The sequence below is a fragment of the Neodiprion virginianus genome, chromosome 7 (genome assembly GCF_021901495.1).
Source record: "Neodiprion virginianus isolate iyNeoVirg1 chromosome 7, iyNeoVirg1.1, whole genome shotgun sequence".
NCBI lineage: Eukaryota > Metazoa > Arthropoda > Insecta > Hymenoptera > Diprionidae > Neodiprion > Neodiprion virginianus.
Window position 1 is genome coordinate 14821544 of NC_060883.1, and position 18925 is coordinate 14840468.

The window sequence follows — 18925 nt, forward strand, 5'->3', positions numbered from 1 at the left end:
ATCTAATACGTAATGCCACAATACCAGTTTTTAAAAAATGATTAAACTTTTCCTCCTGGATCTACTGCCAACTCGGAATCGTGGGAACCTTATCACTGCGATCAATTTTCAGAGTAGGTTTGTATTCTTAGGTGACTAATAGAACCATGGAGGGGGACTGAGGGGGTAAATCAAAACTCAAATGTGTATAACCTGTTAGCTCTCAAATCGCTGACCATTTTGCCGTAAAAAGAATTCGCTGCGATGAATTTTGAGGGTAGTTCTCTGGTGATCGAAAACGAATCGGAGCAGGGGGTGATCAGGGGGGAGTGGCTCAAAAATGAAATGATGCATATCATGTCAGCTCTTAAGCCGCTGAATATTTTGCCGTAAAAAAGAATCCGCTGTGATGAATTCTAAGGATGGTTTTTCTTTTATTTTTCACTAAGGGTTGAAAACCTAAAATTGTCATCGTTGGTATTTAAAACTTTTAAACCATGTAGCATGCCAGTACTTATCATTTTGAAATTTTTTTCTTTTCTCATATTGCAATTGGGCGTAGATATATCTGTAGGGGTAGTTTTTACAAGATTGTTTCCAACGTATATCAGGAGCTCCAATTAGCTCCTAATTCTCACGTATTTAAAACAATTTTAAAATTTTTTCCTCACTTCGGGGGGGCTTGCTTACCGGTAAGTTGCTCCCCCCAATTTTTCAAAATTGATTTTCTCGTAACAGAAGCGGGCTCAAAAATTGCAGTTTAAGGTACTGCAGAGCTCATAAACAGCTCTTTAATCTGTGATTTTTTCAAGTTTTTGAGGAGCAAGTGGGAGAGCCAGCTTTACGGAGGTCTCCGAGATACCAAGCAATCTTCCAGATTATTTATTGTTAGCCCTTCTACCACAGGCGAAACTATGTGGGAGTGAACTGCAAGATTCCTTGACTTCTTTTGGGACTACTACTGGAGGTGTATCGTCAACCACCGATAACGTACCCAGAAAATTTTGTTTTTGTACACGTAAGGAACGGTCTTAGGACTTAACTAAACTAGAATCATCTCTAGTCAATGTAACTTCCACCTCCACTAGGTGTTCGATAAACTAGCACTGTGAACAAGGGTGCACCTAGAGTATAATATTTTAATGAACAAGAGTATATTCTCGTATATAGCATTTATTTTGCACATAAGAAGATATACGATAGACAAGTAACGTAAGTTTACGTAGAACCAAGAATCGAGCAGTGACATGTGCGTAACATCAACTAGATCGAATCAACCAACAGATTAATAACCTCAAGCATGGAAGTTTCGCAATCATACTGTTCAGAATCACAATTGTTGAACCCTTCAATACTTTACCTGCACAGGCCAACGATCTAACAATGCACTTTCCACCGATATCACTCACCCTGTAGCTATCGGCCAATCTCATTTGTGATATTAACTTTCAACACAGGATAAAACTTATATTGAAGGTGACTGCATTCAATATGACCGGAGGATTGACAGACTAAAACTGTACTTCAAGCGCTCAGCTGTTTATTGTCACCTCGCCTGTGAAATTCGTGACGTTCCTGGCGTTGCGGTAACATACTCAATTTCGTTCTTTGTACAATTCTACTTGCCTAGATTACAAAATATGAGCAAATACGTGGAGTCTTAATCCTGTGACCTGCCAAAGTTCGTAATCCCTTCTATCGCAGTACCTAATAGGTCGCTTGTCGCCGGAAATTATATACGAGTATGTATCAAAATGATGAAGATGTCGATACATAATTATTTATAAGGTAATTCGAATAAACAAAACACCTACAAATTTACAGACGTTGGAAATTTATTACGGCTATCGCTTCATCATTAAAACATTAAATTTAGCAATCTATTCCAACAGGCCATATTGGTCTAATTACTAATTCGTACCGAGTTTGCAGATAAAATTTCAGACGCATTTGTTTTAATCTTCATTTCTCTAACCACCTACCATATCTTATAAAAAAATTCTTATTCATCTCCACGACCATTCACAGGTTTAACGTATCGACTTGGGACGTTAAATTGCTCGGAATTACTAAATATTTGACTTATTTGAATAATATTATATGTTTCTCATCATTTTCTCATTTTTTCGTTTTTCTTCACCCCATCCTGTTCTTCCACGTCCTCGTCTTCCTCCTCTTCCTCTTCCACCTCCTCTTCTTCCACCTCTTCTTCCTCCACCTCATCTTCCTCTACTTCCACTTCCTCTTCCTCTACTTCCACTTCCTGTTCCTCATCCTCGTCTTCTCCCTCACTATCCTCTTCTTCCGCTCTGTATGCTTCATATTCATCCACTTCCTCTGCTTCTTCAACTTCTTCCCTTGTTATCGCCTTACCCCTAACCCCTTCAATGCCATTTACTTGTACATTATTAGCCGTGACCTTAGCTTCTCCAGCTCCTCCAATTTCTCCCTCTTTTCCATCTTGTTTGTTGTTCTCACAGGTTGTGGCGTCGACCCCATTCTCTTTGACTTGATCATCACTCCCAGGATTCTATAAGTGATGATTATTATTTTGATTTACCTTAGATATTGTGAAAATTATGTGTATGAGTCTGCACACAGACTAAGAAGAAAGGTCACAGACTTCAAATGACTGATTTTATTCAATTAAAGACTGATAAAAATAAATCAAATCAAGGTAGATGTGGGGTTTTTGGTTGTCATTCCTAACAAATTATGTGTTGAAATTTCGTCGAATTAAACCAGTCGAAGTGTTTGCTATGGACCGAGAGTTCTTTTCCTCGCTCTTGCAACAATACTGGTATTTTATTGTTAGAGAAATTGACCACCGATCTGTCCTAATAGCTCCGTATGTTTTTGGTGAATGGGCACGTTCATGAATTTCAAAGAAGTTCCGAAGAAAACGTGTTCCAAATTTTGCAACTGATATTTTTCCACTATTATCTACCGCATTTGTACCAAAATGAAAAGTAGTACTAAATTAGGAGGCGTGGTTTTCCAGTCTGGTGGATCCGGTTTATAAAAAGAATGTAGGTTACCGAATCTGTACAGACTATTGTGGACTTAATGATTCAATGGTGAGAGATAATTTCACTGTGCCGTTGATGGAGGATCGCCTTGACGCATTAGAAGCAGAACCATTTTCGGTTATTGATTTGGAAAATGGAATGCTTCCACGTTCCAATTGCAAGTGCACGTCATTCGTAACTCTGACTGGACAATTTTAATTTTTAAAGTCATCATTTGGGCTTTGTAATGGTCCAACTAATATTTTGAGATGAATACAGGAAATATTTTAAGATTTGTTATGTCGGAGAATTGTAATTACCTATAAGTTTGAACTATTTGATCATACCGAGGAGCAATGTAGAACATGCATACCTCAATCTAGAAGGAACATTACATGTTGCTAAACAAAACAAGTAAAATATTTTTCATGCAGACCTCAGATAACCATGTCAACTTCGATCCGGCAACATTATTCAACCAATTCAAAGAGCTCTGCAACAAAAAAATTCTGTGTGCACGGGTTGTCGAAGAATCTTTGGTCCTGAAGTTTCTGATGCAATGCGTTTATCACTAATAAATTAGTAAAACTTGGTTTTCACTGCTGCTAAATCAAAAAAGAATTGATTACAGCTCTATTCGAATTGATCTTGGTGCAACGAACTAATCTACTACATAATATAAAATAATATAACGCACAAAACAAAACAAAATGTACAGTTTGAATATGGTCAATTATTTAGTTTATTCGTTTAATTTTTTTTTTTCTAGCAAGTCTTAAATTTATAAATAATATAAAACTCAAAATGGAATTAAACCGATTAAATCGTGTGCTATTATTCATTTCAATAAATCTATTTTTTTTTTTACATTTACAGGTACAGTCTGGTTTCTCAATAAGAATGCTTCCCCAGTTTCTGGCTCGCGCACTTCCCCCACTGTGACTCAACCTCAAAGCTCTATATAATTCTTTACCTCAAACCTCTCAATAAAAATGCTCAGTCTACAAGAAAAGAAAGAGAGTTAGTGAGCGAGTCGAGCGTATGGTGGGGGTACTCGAATCTGCGGAAAAACTCTTCCCCTCGAGTACTTTGGTGTCCATATCGAGACGTCGGATTGTATTGTTAAAAATATAATTTAGACAAACACATGGGCATTCACATATAGAATTGCTTCGTCACATTATCACTTTCTTTACGCCTAGTTTATTATTTAGTTACTCAACTTTTCGTAAAATGTAGATGATGTTATTGGGAGGGGGGCAAAATCCCGAAAGATCAAAACTTCGATTGGTTGAAAACCCGTAATTTTCGATTTTATGAATTTTGAAAGAACGACTGATTAGTGTACCGAAATTGAGATTCTCGATAAATCACCCAGTCGAATAACTGTTTTCCCGAAATTGGATTTAAGCCAACGCTCGATTATCCAAAAAGGTATTTTCAGAACAGTCTGCATTCCGAATGAACAAAAGACAGAATGTGAAGATATAGATAAATGAAAATTCCGAAATTAAAATTTGAGACTGGTGCCACGTCGTCAAGCTAACAAATGTAATGTCTCCGTTACAACTTGTCATAGAAATTTTTTCTTCTCTTCAGACTTGTGTATTTTTTTCTCACTAATCCAATGGAATAAAAAAAAATTAGCGTTTCTCATTACTTGACAAATCAACTACTGTTTTATCTCGAAAACGCCATGGAAGTAGCTACAATGACCACATATTCCAAAATAAAGGCTTTACGAATGAATTCCAAGTTATTTTCAAATTTGTCACTTACAAATTTGGTACAAAATTCTATTAGCTAAGACGCATAACTTTTCTTTGAAACTATTTTTCTTTCAAATCGCACATTTCACAAAATATCGCCAAATTGGAGAAATTTCAGTCTTTGTATCGATTTTTAGGTCCAAACCCAGATCTAACATTGATCGAAAACTTTAGGTTGTCTTCACAGACAGCCAATTACCTTATAGAAAAATTGCCGAATTTATAATTATACGCCATGCCTGAATAGAAGGAATATACATTCCGACTGGACCAGTAACAGAACGAATAGTTTTCAGTGAAAAGACTGAGAAACGAATTGTCCTCTGGGGTCAAAGTTTGGATTGAAAGGTGTTGGAGATCAACTGGTTGTTTTAGTTGAATTGTTTGAATAGGCATAAACAAACCGTTTTTTATACAAACCGTTAGTTTTCATTACTGCTAGAATACAGATTTCTGTGCATAGATATTTAAATAAATTGTCCAACAACGAAAACAGTTGACGCAGGAAGACAGTGATTTCTCACAACGACATAACATATCTACGGTTGATATAGATTGAAAGATAATGGCATACCGGACACTAAGATACAAATTTTAGTATTCAATGTACTATTTATCACCTACAACCTCTCAGCTTAAGAATTAATACAGAAGAGTAGTTAGTATACGATGGTTTCGGAACACTTAGTGTCAGTGTGTACGTGTGAATTACCGAACGCCATAGTAACTGAAGTGCTAATTTCTGACCGCAATGATTTACCGAGCCATTTGCAACTGCAATTGCAATTACTAACCGCAATGATAATCGCAATTGCAGTTACCGATCGCAATTGTAATTGAAGTGCTAATTACCGATATGAACGTCAATAGCAGTAGTAATTACCGTTGGTATTGATTATCGATCATTTCGCAATAGATGGCGCTGCCGTCGATAACGAGCACTTCGGTTACAATTGCGGTCGGTAACCGAAATTACAATTACACTTGGGTCGGTAATTAGCACTTCAGTACCATCGCAGCCGGTAACTGACACGTACACATCAACGCTAAGAAGTGGTCGGAAACCATCATATACTAACTCGGGAGCTATATGGATCTAAAGATTGAAATGAAATAAAAAGTATCAGGAAATAAAATAGCGCTTCGCAGTATCAATTGAGTTGTGTTAGTAATTGTAATACTTTCTTACAGATGATATCTGATCGAGACTGATGAGAGAAAGAGTCATTTTGCCAGAAAGGACTATGGGCGCTTGTACGTCCACGTTGGATTCTTCAGCTTGCGTCTCAGAATCTGTTACTAGAAGCTCACACTGTGATGGTAATGCTCCTTCAAGATAAATCGGCTTCGGGGGTATCTTGTCCTGTTCCGAGTGGCTTAAAACGAGAGTAATAAGACACAAGAGGTGAAAAATTATGGTTAACAATATATACTATATACTTGATTTCGACGTAGAATTAGGTATTTGGAGATATCTGCGACTACATTGATAACGAGTAAAGCATATTCTTAAATCAGCTTCGACTTATACAACATATTGCGTTTTTAATCAAGAGATTACCTCTGAACTGCTGATACCATCGGGGTACTAGGTCGACTCCATTTCTGCCCATCTTTGCAACTAGCGGTCATTTCCATTCCCACAACTTTGACCGTTGGTGAGGAATCATCGATATTTTCTATTTCTTTATCACTATTTATTTCAAGTTGGGAGTATGCCAAGGTTTCCTGTAATTATAAGAGAATTTTTTGTTATTTTAAAACACATACAACTGGCAATTAACGTTAAGACACTGTTGAAATTCGAGTTTAATAAAATCCGTGAAGAATTTGTTGCATGAAAGGGCCTACAAGATATGAAAACTTGTAATACATTTTAATTTTAACTTCACAACATTACAAACCACCATAGTAGGTTTTACATACGTGATCAAATGTTTTGAAACATTGTACAAAATGGATTTAAATATTGCTGAGCAAGTGAATGGTGCCAAATCGTTCCCTTTTACTGCAGTGCTGACGTACTGAAGAATGTGAAGGTATTTTCTTCAGAAAAAGGACTGTATTTTTAGTAAATCAATGCTCACACAGGATAGTACGTTAAAATCAGGAAACACTAATCAGAATTAAATGTTAAGCAAAATGTTAAATAGAAATTGAAAGTTTCAATCATCACTCAGAGCCATATAGAGTTATACATTTTTAATTTTTCGAAAATCATTTTTTAACCCGAACTGGCAGGTTTTGTTGTAAGTATAAGTACGAGGATCAACTAAGATAAGGCTGTCTGTCATAGACTATGCCACTTTTCTCTCTCTCTCGTTATCCCCACTTTTGATCCACCCAATAGATGGTGCAGTACTCTCCAAGTGAAAAATACGTGAACGCATGCACCATTGACGGAACCATGTACAAAATGGTAAATCTTAAGGAACCACTCTGCCGAGTTATTGATGGGCGAAAGGCCAGCAGAGCACATAGAAAATTACATTGTTCTACAATCAGTGACCTAATTATTTCTTCTAAAGGTATTTAAATACACACTAGAACAAAAGAATTTGGTCCAATAACATACATATAGGGACACTAGAATTATTTCTGTTCCTTATAGAACACTAAAAATGTATAAAAGCAATTACTTGTACGGTGTGTTGGTTTGATCTACCAATTACAAGGTACAAGCTGACCACAAAAACAAAAAAAAATAATCCGTAACTTTCTTTTTTGATGGTAAAATTCGTGAACAGTTTATATCATACAGCAGTTAAATTATACGTAAATGAATCATCTACTCTAACAACACTACAACAACATATGTAAACTGCCACGGAATTAGTGCTATCAGAAGGGAGACGTGTATTAGTTTGCATGAAAGCCCGATGGACACAGAAAATTCAAAGTAAACACATACTTGTTATAAATGTTAAAACATATTGGACGCAAGGAATATACCTTGGAAATGAAACCGGCCCCTGCCAGACCATTGGATTTTGGAGCCGCATCAACTACTTAAAACATAAAATTGTGTACTAATTGTAAGATCTGTAACGGTTGCATTTTATCTAAAAAAAAAAGAAAAAAAGTCTATGCGAAGAATCGATAAGTGATATTTTTCATGTGTAATGAATAGTACCACTCTCGCTAAAATTAGCAGTAGTGTTCCAAAATTCATATAGAATGAAACATTCATAAGTAATATAAATCTCCGCTCCGAATTAAATCACAATTGTCTTTCGAACCCATAATTTTTACCGTACATATTCTGCTATTACCTAAACAGAGGCTACGTGTCCTGCAGCACCTTTATTGATGTGCCACGGGGTAGCCAAAAATTGGAATTTTCATATTCTATAGATTCGATACACTTCCATAACATGACGTTGAATTTTAGTTTTCAATAAATAGCGAAATATAACGGTTTGAAAAAAATTGCACAATTTATTTACTAGTTTCACCATAATAATGGTTGACTCTAAAAATCTGAAAAAAAAGAATGTATTCGATGAAAAAAATTAAAGGTGACGAAGTTTGGAAATAAATCGGATTAACATAGACAGCCATGTATATGTATACGTGTGTAAGGTAAATTCATCGCAAGTATCGAATAGGGCAAGACCATTACATAGTCGATTGAAAGTCTCGAATTTAACCGCTTAACAGTAAATATAAATTTGTTTCATAAATGGCCACAATAAATCACATTCCATGTAGACTTTCGAAAATTTGTAGAGTTTAAAATGGTCGAAAAATGTATACAAACATCCCGAAGACATATTGGGATAGAGCGTAGAGGCGCAGTAGCTAGCAAAGGGAGGTCATGGCTCTGGGGTGTCCGATTTCGATGAACTTGAAACCAGTGAAACTAGACTATGTTTCATGAGATACGTATTTTTTTACGGACCGGTGAAAAGTGGTTTTTGACTTATTACCAGCTAAAATTTTGACCCGCCAAGTAAGGAGTCACGTTTGCCGCAATAGCAATACTTTAAATACTACGTTATAAAAATGCGAATTTCGAAGCGTCGGAATTTAGTCACGTAGCTGAAAGTCATAATAAACGTTTTGGACATAGTATGCATAAAATTGCATTCTACACCCGCAAAACAGTACTTAAAATCGAATTATTTTACGCAGACTATGTCAAAAAATATCGTACGAAACACATGCGTAGGTATGTTTACGATATTCGTAGCGAATTTTTCCCGACGACGTTGTTGAACGAGTTTTTCGAGGTGTCTGCCAGGAAAATAAAAAAATCGATTTTTACCGCGTCACAAGTAAAGTACCAAAATTTTTTATTGAATACATAAATAGCACTTAATTAGTGCTTAATTCCTATATGGGTCGATTCTCCCCGAAGACGTTGTTGGACAAATTTTTCAAGGTGTCCTGCCAGCGAAACGTTAAGTTGGCAGCTCAACGGATAAATCGATCTTTCCCGATTAAAGAATGCAGCCCCCGATTTTAGAATCGAGCATCTAATTAACACCTAAACACCACCTAATTTTGGAATGAATTATAATCAGTTTTTCCGACATGGGTTTCCTGACATGATGGCTACAAAAATAAAGTAGGTACAGAGTACCAACCAAGTGGTCATTCGTCAGTCATTAATTATTCATATTCAGTCACTTCCCCAGACCAGTTCAGTCCAAAGCTCAGTACAATTCGAATTCACATTCAAGATCCAACTCCCTCATTAGCTCATTCAGTCAATCACTTGATATTACCGACAAACTAACAATTGTTTGTAGTACACGTTAAGAACACCTCATAATTTCAATTTGAGCAACATACCGTCAATTCGTAATAACAATGTATTCCGGCAATCACTATATAATTGAAGATATAAATTTGAAAAACTGGTAAATTCGAAAAATTAACGACGGAGCCAGGAATCGAACCTGGTATCTAGCGATGCTTTACCGGAGCCTTACTCCACTAGACCACCTAGCCGCCCTGACTCTGATGTCGTTAATTCCTCTCATCACCAGTTAGTTCAAATTTGTTTTCTTGTGCTGTTGTATGTGTGAATATAAAGTGTTCTTCCTCTAGAGCACAACTGTAAGAATGTCTGTAAGTGTGTTTACATTTTGGAATCTTACGCTTCTGATGCGAAGCCCGTAAGACAGTCAATGACCGTCTAATAATTGAAATGCGGATATGCATTATCAATATTAACATTAATCACGAGGCCTTTTCATTGTTGAAGATATAAACTTGAAAAACTGGTAAATTCGAAAAATTAACGACGGAGCCAGGAATCGAACCTGGTATCTAGCGATGCTTTACCGGAGCCTTAGAGCGTAAGATTCCAAAATGTAAACACACTTACAGACATTCTTACAGTTGTGCTCTAGAGGAAGAACACTTTATCATCACTATATAAATCTACGTACCGTGAGTACTGTTAAACGCGGAACGACACGTGCGCCTTATTTAAGCTATCGGAGTTATAGCTCTCATTTCTGGTTGAGCACCATATCCCGCCACGGCCATCCATAATGTCAAATATTATGTGTCGAATTACGTGAAAATGAGCCGTAACTTCGGATGCTTGAATAAGATGCACGCATCGTTCATGCCTAGGTATACTCATAGTATGTGTATATGGGCTGCTCCATGAACTTTCGGACAGCTTTTTAGAGTGAAAATTCTGAACTGACTGGAATTCGGTTATGTCTTACTGTACACAGATATATGAAAATCTTCCAATTTATAGATATCTAGCCCATATCGTTTCCGAGAAACATGTTCGTTGGGTGGCTGATCACGAATCTGAGGTCAGATTTGCGCAATCCAAAATATCGGATCCAACATGATGGGAAAAGTAATCTAATAATATTCGATTTTGCTAGTTATACATGTGTTTAACTTCGCAAGTATAAAATCAATTTTTGAAAAACTCTTTCTATTAAAAGATGTCTCTCATGATTGAGCATTCACTTGAGCACAAAATTGTTATTCTATGCAACTTTTTCCCTTTTTTTCTATCGACATATTCGAAACACTACTATATTATTTCAGGTATGTTAAAGAAAGACATCTTATTTCTACAGTCTTTAAAAATAAATGCCTAACTACATTTCTTCAACTCTCACGAACAATAGATTTTTCTTTGAAAGACTAAAAGTGACCCAATCCACTACCACAGTTCTAACCTGCTAAAGAATAACAATTACTTGTACGAGATTGTACAATTTATTTTACTAAAACAGTAAAATCCACGATTAACGAAAGTTGAGCACTCGACTCTGTCTCACGCTTTTTTGACTACCTCTGCCTGACTCCTTCTTATTCCCTTTGACTGAAAAGGTATGGCCCGACAGTTGTGATCGAGTCTGGAGCGTCCTTTCTTGACAGTGCAGTGTTCGGTCCCAAGTGTTATCCCCTGCCACCGTTCACCCTAATGGGCCCGCGTTTTCCAGTAATCGATCAAAATAATTTCTTGTGACGAGTTTGACCCCCAAAAATACTGCGTCGTACGACGAGCATGATAGGCTAGCGATCAAGTTTTTCGGCTAGTACGCTGCTGGTTGTAGGGTTCAAGTCCTGGTACAGCAACTTTTTTTCTTTTTTTTTTTTAATCGAAATGCCTCTAAACGTTACTTTTATTTACTTACTTTAATATAAGCCCAACGTTTTTTTATATTTCGTTTGGAATTGTTGCCCGCCTGATTTTAATCACGTTTGAAAAATTTTGTGTATCCAAATTTTTTTTCTTTCATTCTTCAGCTAGTTTGAAGTCATAGCTCATTTATTCTATTGTTTTTATTCACTTTTACCATTGTTAATATAAGAAAATTAAAAAATTATCGCCGTGTCGATTAAATGAAAATACAAAACATTATATTCACATTATGTGGGAAAGTGTTTCATTTATTTTACGTTACAAGATTAACATTTTATAAAATGTTTATTTGCATAGAGTAATATTTAAATAGTTACAAACTACCGCTTTCTCTATGCATGTATAAAAAACGAAATATTATATCTGCAATGGATGGGAGAGGATAGCAGACAAAATTATTTTGTATTATTGGATGTACATATTTTTTGGTGGTAATCATCGTACAGACATGTAAAACACAGATTATTTTCGCACCACGAACAGAATAAAAACGCCACAAAGTTAAAGGAAACAAAGTTAAAGGAAAACACACATCATTAACATTATTAAAAATCGGTTTCTCCACACGTAGCTTCGATCCATACCAAGCATACAATATCATATCTTTAAATGGTGGTGCGCTTAAAATCCAGTGAACGATTGAATGAATTTTTATTACATCCTCACGTTTCGAAAGTTCACGTTTATCTTTGAATAAATCCGGTGCGAATTGCAGTTTTTTAACAATATTTTTTACCTGTCGATAAAAATATACGTCGCATGGTTGACGTAGTGGAATGCAGTTTGGCGGAATCACTTTCATTGTGCAACTCGCTTTGCCAACGCTATTAACAAACACTTCATCGTAGAATGTGTTATCGACTTGACTCGACGAGTCAACCAGCAACAAAATAAAAAATTTGTCGCCATAGCTTCGTTCGATCGTTGTCTTAAAATTTCAAACCCTCAATTTCTCAAAAAAAAATTTAAAACTCGTTGAAACAACTCTTATTTCAAATGGCTACTCTTTAAAATTCATCAATGATATAAAAAAGTATAGAGTTGAAAAAATCTACAATTCTATTGATTGGAATATAGAATCTAACAATCAACCTAATGATAATGACAAATTTAAGAACACCATCTCTATACCCTATATTGAAAATCTATCTAGCCAAATTAAAAAAGTTTTGTAAATTGAGGACATCGAAATTACGTTTAGAGTTAATAATACTACCAAAGATCTTTTTTCTCACTTAAAATCTGTAACTCCTAATTTAGATAAAATCAATTGTGTTTATAAAATACCATGTCTAGACTGTAGCAAAAGTTATATTGGACAGACGTCACAACATTTAAAAAATAGAATTCCTGGCCATCGTTCAAATATTAAATGACATGAAACTGATAGATGCGCTCTAGCAGAACACACCTTGAGTCTTGGACATCATTTTGATTTTAATAACTTCATAACTTTAGCTACAGAACCTAATTGGTATAAACGTAATATTAAGGAAATGATTCATATTTTTAAGAACAAAAGTAACACTGTTAACAGGCGCACAGATATTCAACATCTCGGATGAATAAGAATTCTCGACCTCGTATATAATCTATTATAGAATCTTGGTGATCGGTCAATTAAGTAAACGTATTTTTAGTTAACGTTTCGACCCGGATATGGGCCCTCCTCAGAACGATTTATTTATTTAACTGTCAGGAACAACAGAAATTTTTTATAATACAAGTACAATCAGACATTAAATATTTTAGATGTAATACTCTTAGGGCTATCATATATTATTAGTTAGTAAGAACGTTTTGATTAATTGAAAAAAGAATGGCTTTAAGTGTTATTTACCTTTTTTTATAAGTAAGTGGACTAAGATGTAGTCGAATTCACAATTTACAATTAGTGGAGACAATGTTCTTTGAGTGACGGTAGTCAATGTCAATCTTCTAGTTATTTTACATGTAGGAGTTAATAGTTGGAAGTCATTAATTAAAAAGATTAAAGAACTATGTTTCGTCACAGTCAGTATGTCATTGTGTTAAAAGGTTTTTAAAGAAGGTCTTTTTAGCAGTAAAATTAATTTGCAAGTGTCCAAGAAGTGGAGGTAGGCTCTTTATGACTATGTTCCACATGTCTAACCAAAAATTATTGTTGGTTGAACCGATTGGGTCAACAGGTGAATAACGACTGATGGAAGAAACAAATATGATCCAGAGTGAAGGTGAACCTAATATAAACAATTATACAGAAAAACAATAAATATTTTGTGAAAAAAATTATGTAGAAAGAACTGTGTTATGGGGACAAAAAATTTTTTTGTATCTAGTTAAGGTTAAACAATATTTGTTGTGTGGGCGGAGATTAGAGGTTTGTAAATATTACTTAAATGTTCAACATCTTGTCTAAGATTAACGGAATTGGTGTGACCTACAATGTTGCACATTTCAAGTAATAGTCTTTTATAATAATTGTGTTCTTCACAAAGGATGTTTGTATTGTCGTAATTAAAAGTATGTTGTTTATCGATACTATGTTTTGTTAGAGCCGTGTGACGTTCTTCAATCTGATGTACATTGCGTTGGTGTTCCCTGATTCTGGTGTTAAGGTGGCGGCCAGTTTGACCTATATAAACTTGGTTGCAATCATTGCAAGGCATTTTATACACAACATTGGATCGTTTGCCAATGGGGATCTTATCTTTTCCCGTATCAAAAACTAGTTGTAAATCTTTTGAATTTTTTCCAACAAACTTGACATTATGTTTGGCGAATAGGCGGTTCAGAGACTCAAAGAGACCAGATACATATGGGATGGGGATATATGTAATAGCAGGTCTATTGTTATCGTCTGCGGGAGCAGAGTCAATATTATTGTCAGGTAAGTTGTTGACGTAGGTGCGTCTCTTATTTATATGTGTGTGTAATAGGCCATGAGGATAATCAGTCCATCTTAGTATATTGTATATGAGTGACAGATTTTTTACGTGGAATTCTATACTTGAAAGTTTGATGGCTCGGTCAACTAGGTTAATGATGGTGCCTATTTTGTAGGACATTGGGTGGTGAGAATTAAAATTCAAATATCTTTGAGACCAGGTTTTTTTGTGGAACCAATCTGTTTTGATATTATTGTTGTTGTGTATCAACAATACATCTAAGAAATTGATGGCGTTATTTTCTTCTGTTTCGATAGTAGATTGTAATCGTGGATGATATCGGTCAAAAATATTAAGAGTGTGATCTATTTTTTCTTTAGGAACAGCAGTAAGAATATCATCAACATATCGAAAATAGAACGGTAAATCAAAATCAAGATTGTTAATGCAAGACGTTTCCAAGTCTTCCATGACAAGGTCTGACAAGATTGGGGAGAGAGGAGATCCCATGGGCAACCCGAATTGTTGTGTATACGTATCGTTGTTAAATTTGAATATTGCAGAATCAAAACATATTTTTAAAGCTTTATCTAGTTCAATAAGGGGAATTGGGATCTTATTTTCAAGAGAAGCCCAACGGTTGTTTACTGCGCGCAATGCGAGATCTGTCGGAACGTTGGTAAAGAGTGATATTACATCTAGCGATATTAAAGTATAGTTGTCTGGGATAATCAATGTTTTTATTGTGTCAACTAAGGAAAAGCTATCTTTAACTCTAGAGGTGGGAGGTGTGATATTAGTGGTGAGCCATGAATCAATTGTCTTGGCTAAGGCATAGGTCGGGCTATTGACAAATAAGACGATAATTCTTAATGGGACTTCCTCTTTGTGAATTTTAGGTAGCCCATATGCGCGTGGAGGGACACTGTTGTAAGTAGAAATGCTTCTATGTAGGTTTTTGTTTATTAGTTTGGAGGTAAACCAATCGAACGTGAGTTTATTCACCCTAGTTTGTAGGGAGTTACACAGATCATATTTAGCAATTCTGTAAGTGTTGGTGTCAGAAAGCTGCTGCCTCATTTTGTTGTTATAAGAGTCTCTATGCATAGCAACCGACGTATTCCCTTTGTCAGCTTTTAAAAACATAATGTTAGGGTTGTTTTTTTTTAAAAGTCATGGTGTCACGAATTTTTTTCTTGACAGTTAAATAAATAATTCGTTCTGAGGAGGGCCCATATCCGGGTCGAAACGTTAACTAAAAATACGTTTACTTAATTGACCGATCACCAAGATTCTATAATAGATTCAACATCTCAGTCATCTATACTCTAACATACTCTAGTTTTCAAATTTGGCGCCATTATTACGTTGTATCAGCTTCAAATCCATTTTGTTCTAACATAGATCAATATCGCACCTCATTACCATAGATTTTTGATCGATATCCGCGAATTTTCACTTCCGTCCAAAATGCCGAACTAACAACACCTTAGCAGGCACAGGTCGTCAAATTTTGTGAGTAATCCGTCTATATTTTGTTTGATCTCTTCTTATTTCAATTCTTTCGCATTCATTACCCTTTTTAATTGTCAAATTTCACTCATGTAACCTATATTTATATTATTTTTGCTAACCGCAAATTGCTCATTTAACTCAAAAAATGTCATTTCACCATGTGACAATATATAGTGTATAAGTAAGCTAAAAAACAGTAACTATTCTTACTAACATAGTCTCTGTTCTAATTAGAATGTCTTCTGAAACATTTTGTAATTATTATAGCCTGATGATGGTCGGCGGGGCCCGGCCGAAACGTCGCAAACGCGAACATGTTCGTTTGCTCAACAATTAAAAAATTTATATACCTGACCGGATTTCGACTAAACCTTCTTCATTCTTCAATGTACTTGAAATTTGAAACGCGTTTTTCTCAAAACCATGTTTTTCAAACTTTCCTCCATCAATTTTGAGTGGACTATTATCATCCCAAAATTTTGAAAATTTCTATTTTTTTTTATATCAAAAAGTTGACAAAAAATACATGAAATTCGGACTTTTTTGTTCCGAAGTCTGTCAAAAATCCAATTTTCAAAATTTTTTTTTTTTGATCGTAGTCCACTCGATGTATTCAAGTATACAGATTAAAACCCCGCCTGGTTTTTTTGTTTCAGATAAGCCAATCAGCTGATAGAATGGAGGAAGTGGGCGTCCATTTTTTCGAGGCGGGTGTCTTCAGACCACTATAACTTTAATTCTACTGAATATTTTTAGCTAAAAATTTAACTGTATACTCTTGAAATATGTATAAATAAATGATAAAAAGTTCAAAGTTCTATCTCTTCATTGGTCTTTACAAAAAAATCCCAAAATATGCTCAAAAATCAGGGCGTCAAAACAGAGGACCCCCTTAAATTCCAATGAGCGATTATACATTGACTTATATGTACATCCCGTTTGATCGGTATGTACAATAAATTTTGGGCTTCAATTTCCTATTACCGAAGTCACTTGTGTCTGAAATCGCCCTGCTGCTTTTACGGTTTCTTCAAAGGTTGCCACCTCATTTTTACTGAGAAATTTCGTGATTTTCCTCTGGCGAATTCCATGTTTCCTTTTAAAATACTTCACCCACTTCGTACTCGCAACGAAAGAAAAATTTTCCGATAATAACGGAAAAGCGATGGCCGTCGCCCATAGCTGGAGTGTCCGCGTTGTCACTTGCTCATAGATCGATCGAGATTTCTCAAACTTTTTGATTGTCTCGGAGTCAATCTGTAATAATTTATCCAACCTGGTTCCTCCTTTTTCGATGTCGTCAGCCCATTCTTTCAAATCATCTTTTGTCTCTAGCCGTGAAAAACCACTTGCTTGAAGGACTTCTAATGAATAATTAGGATGGATCTTGGCGTAAGTAACGGCTTCTTTCTTGTAGTCTAACGGAACATAATCCTGTAAAGTCGCTTGGTAATCCGCAAGATTAAAAAAGGGATCTATTTCATCCTTGTTGAAAGTACACTGTAATAAACGGAGTTTTGATGTGGATATAAATATCACCTACTGTCAGAAAAAAACTTTTACAAAAATTACATGAATTTTATTATGATTATACGTACTGCTTTATATGCTTTATCTTTATTAGGCTCATGATACGAAATGAGATCTTCATCGTGAACGATAACGTACTCTTGTAAAATTCGAATCGTTTCGTTCGCGATACACTCGCCGATCGCTATGGCGTCAGCGTTTGCTAACGCAGGAGGATTCTCGGAAATGAGAGATCTGCTTTCATAAATTGAGAATGCATGACGTAAGGCATTTGTAAAAATACCCCTTTTTTCGTCATTGAATTGCTCCTCTCTCTTCTCAACACTTCCACTGGTTAATGGATCTTTGTTGTCACACATTTTCGTTGAAATAAAAACTCTTGAAACTCAAATAGGCTCGGTGAACGAAAGACGAAAACGAACTGATTTGTGATCGGTGACGGCAACTCGTCCAACGGGTTGTCTCCCCACCACTCAAAAATAACTCACCCTTTGAAATATCTCTATCTCTTTCTGTTCGAGAGAAAAGAGATAAGGAGAACTCCCGCTTCGACGAAACAGAGGATCGACCCGACCCGAAATCCGATATATCTGCTCTATGGGGCCGCTTACGTTTCGTGGAAACGACCCACGATATTTCAACGACAATTTTCGAATATTTATGCCGATTATAATAACACGGATGGAAATTTCAAGGAAAGGTATTATGGGAAAATGAAATTGAAATGACATTACATTCAAATAAAAGTAAAAGTTTTCGGTTCAGCTCCGTTTTGTCGAAACAGAGCGTCAACCCGAACCGAACTCCCATGCACCTGCTTTGGAGCTACTATAGTTTTCTACAAAAACCTTTTAAATATTTATTATTGTTATATTAACACGGATAGAAGTTTACACGAAAAAAGGAATGGTAGAAAAACAAAATTCAAACGAACAGCGTGATTAAAATAATAATTGTATTAATACAGAAAAAAATATCAAACTATAAAAGAAAATTAATTTATACAAAGACCATATATTTTTATAATAGAAAAAACAAGCAATGACTTTAACCTAGATGATGAATAGAAGAAAAAAATTTGGATACACAAAATTTTTCGAACGTGATTAAAATCAGGCTGGCAAAAATTCCAAACGAAATATAAGAAAAAGTTGAGTTTATATTAAAGTAAGTAAATAAAAATAACGTTTACAGGTATTTAAATTGAAAAAAAAAAAAATTGCTGTAACAGGACTTGAACCTACAACCAGCAGCGTACTAGCCGAATAGTCCAGTCATATTGTGAAATGAATAAACATTAAATTATGTAGTTTGGGGATTGTTAGGGATCGATAGGGGGGTGCATTCTGAGTATAAATTTCAATTTACGAGGTTCTCCGAAGGTCAGCTGGGCCCCTCTCGCTAAAAACGCGTTTAATTCGATATTTCGAGAACGGTTAGTGTTAGGCAAAAAATTGTAGAGACCTTTTCTCTTCTAAATTAAATTTACAAACTTTTTTATACGAACCTTTTTTTTAACATCAATATTTTTTAAATTATGTTTGAGTAACCTTACAATTACATGTTTTCTTTTGTTACGACTAAACTAATAATTTTCTGTATGAATAAATTTACGCTATCGGATTC

At 35.4% G+C, this 18925-nt stretch overlaps 2 protein-coding genes and 1 long non-coding RNA gene across 8 annotated transcripts in view; 1 reads left to right on the top strand and 2 right to left on the bottom strand.

Annotated features, from left to right (window-relative positions):
* Positions 1-1136: 1136 nt before the first annotated feature.
* LOC124309319 (glutamic acid-rich protein) overlaps positions 1137-18925 on the bottom strand; it is a 50813-nt gene continuing 33024 nt past the window's right edge. For 3 of the 6 annotated variants that reach the window (XM_046772864.1, XM_046772863.1, XM_046772868.1), the window contains 3 exons: positions 6318-6484; positions 5946-6132; positions 1137-2509 (listed from right to left, as the gene is read on the bottom strand). In XM_046772864.1, the coding sequence (XP_046628820.1) occupies positions 2090-2509; positions 5946-6132; positions 6318-6484 (774 nt within the window). In that variant the 3' untranslated portion in view covers positions 1137-2089. Of the gene's footprint in view, positions 2510-5945; positions 6133-6317; positions 6485-7708; positions 7765-18925 lie in introns of all 6 variants that reach the window. The other 3 variants (XM_046772867.1, XM_046772869.1, XM_046772866.1) reach the window with 2 other exon arrangements.
* Positions 6029-16600, top strand: LOC124309324 (uncharacterized). The gene is made up of 2 exons (XR_006909219.1): positions 6029-6161; positions 16426-16600. It is a non-coding gene; the product is annotated as an uncharacterized LOC124309324 (long non-coding RNA).
* Positions 16366-17833, bottom strand: LOC124309321 (uncharacterized). The gene is made up of 2 exons (XM_046772871.1): positions 17368-17833; positions 16366-17269 (listed from the first exon to the last, which is right to left on the bottom strand). The coding sequence occupies exons 1-2, from the start codon at positions 17656-17658 to the stop codon at positions 16739-16741; spliced, it is 822 nt and encodes a 273-aa protein (XP_046628827.1). The 5' UTR covers positions 17659-17833; the 3' UTR covers positions 16366-16738.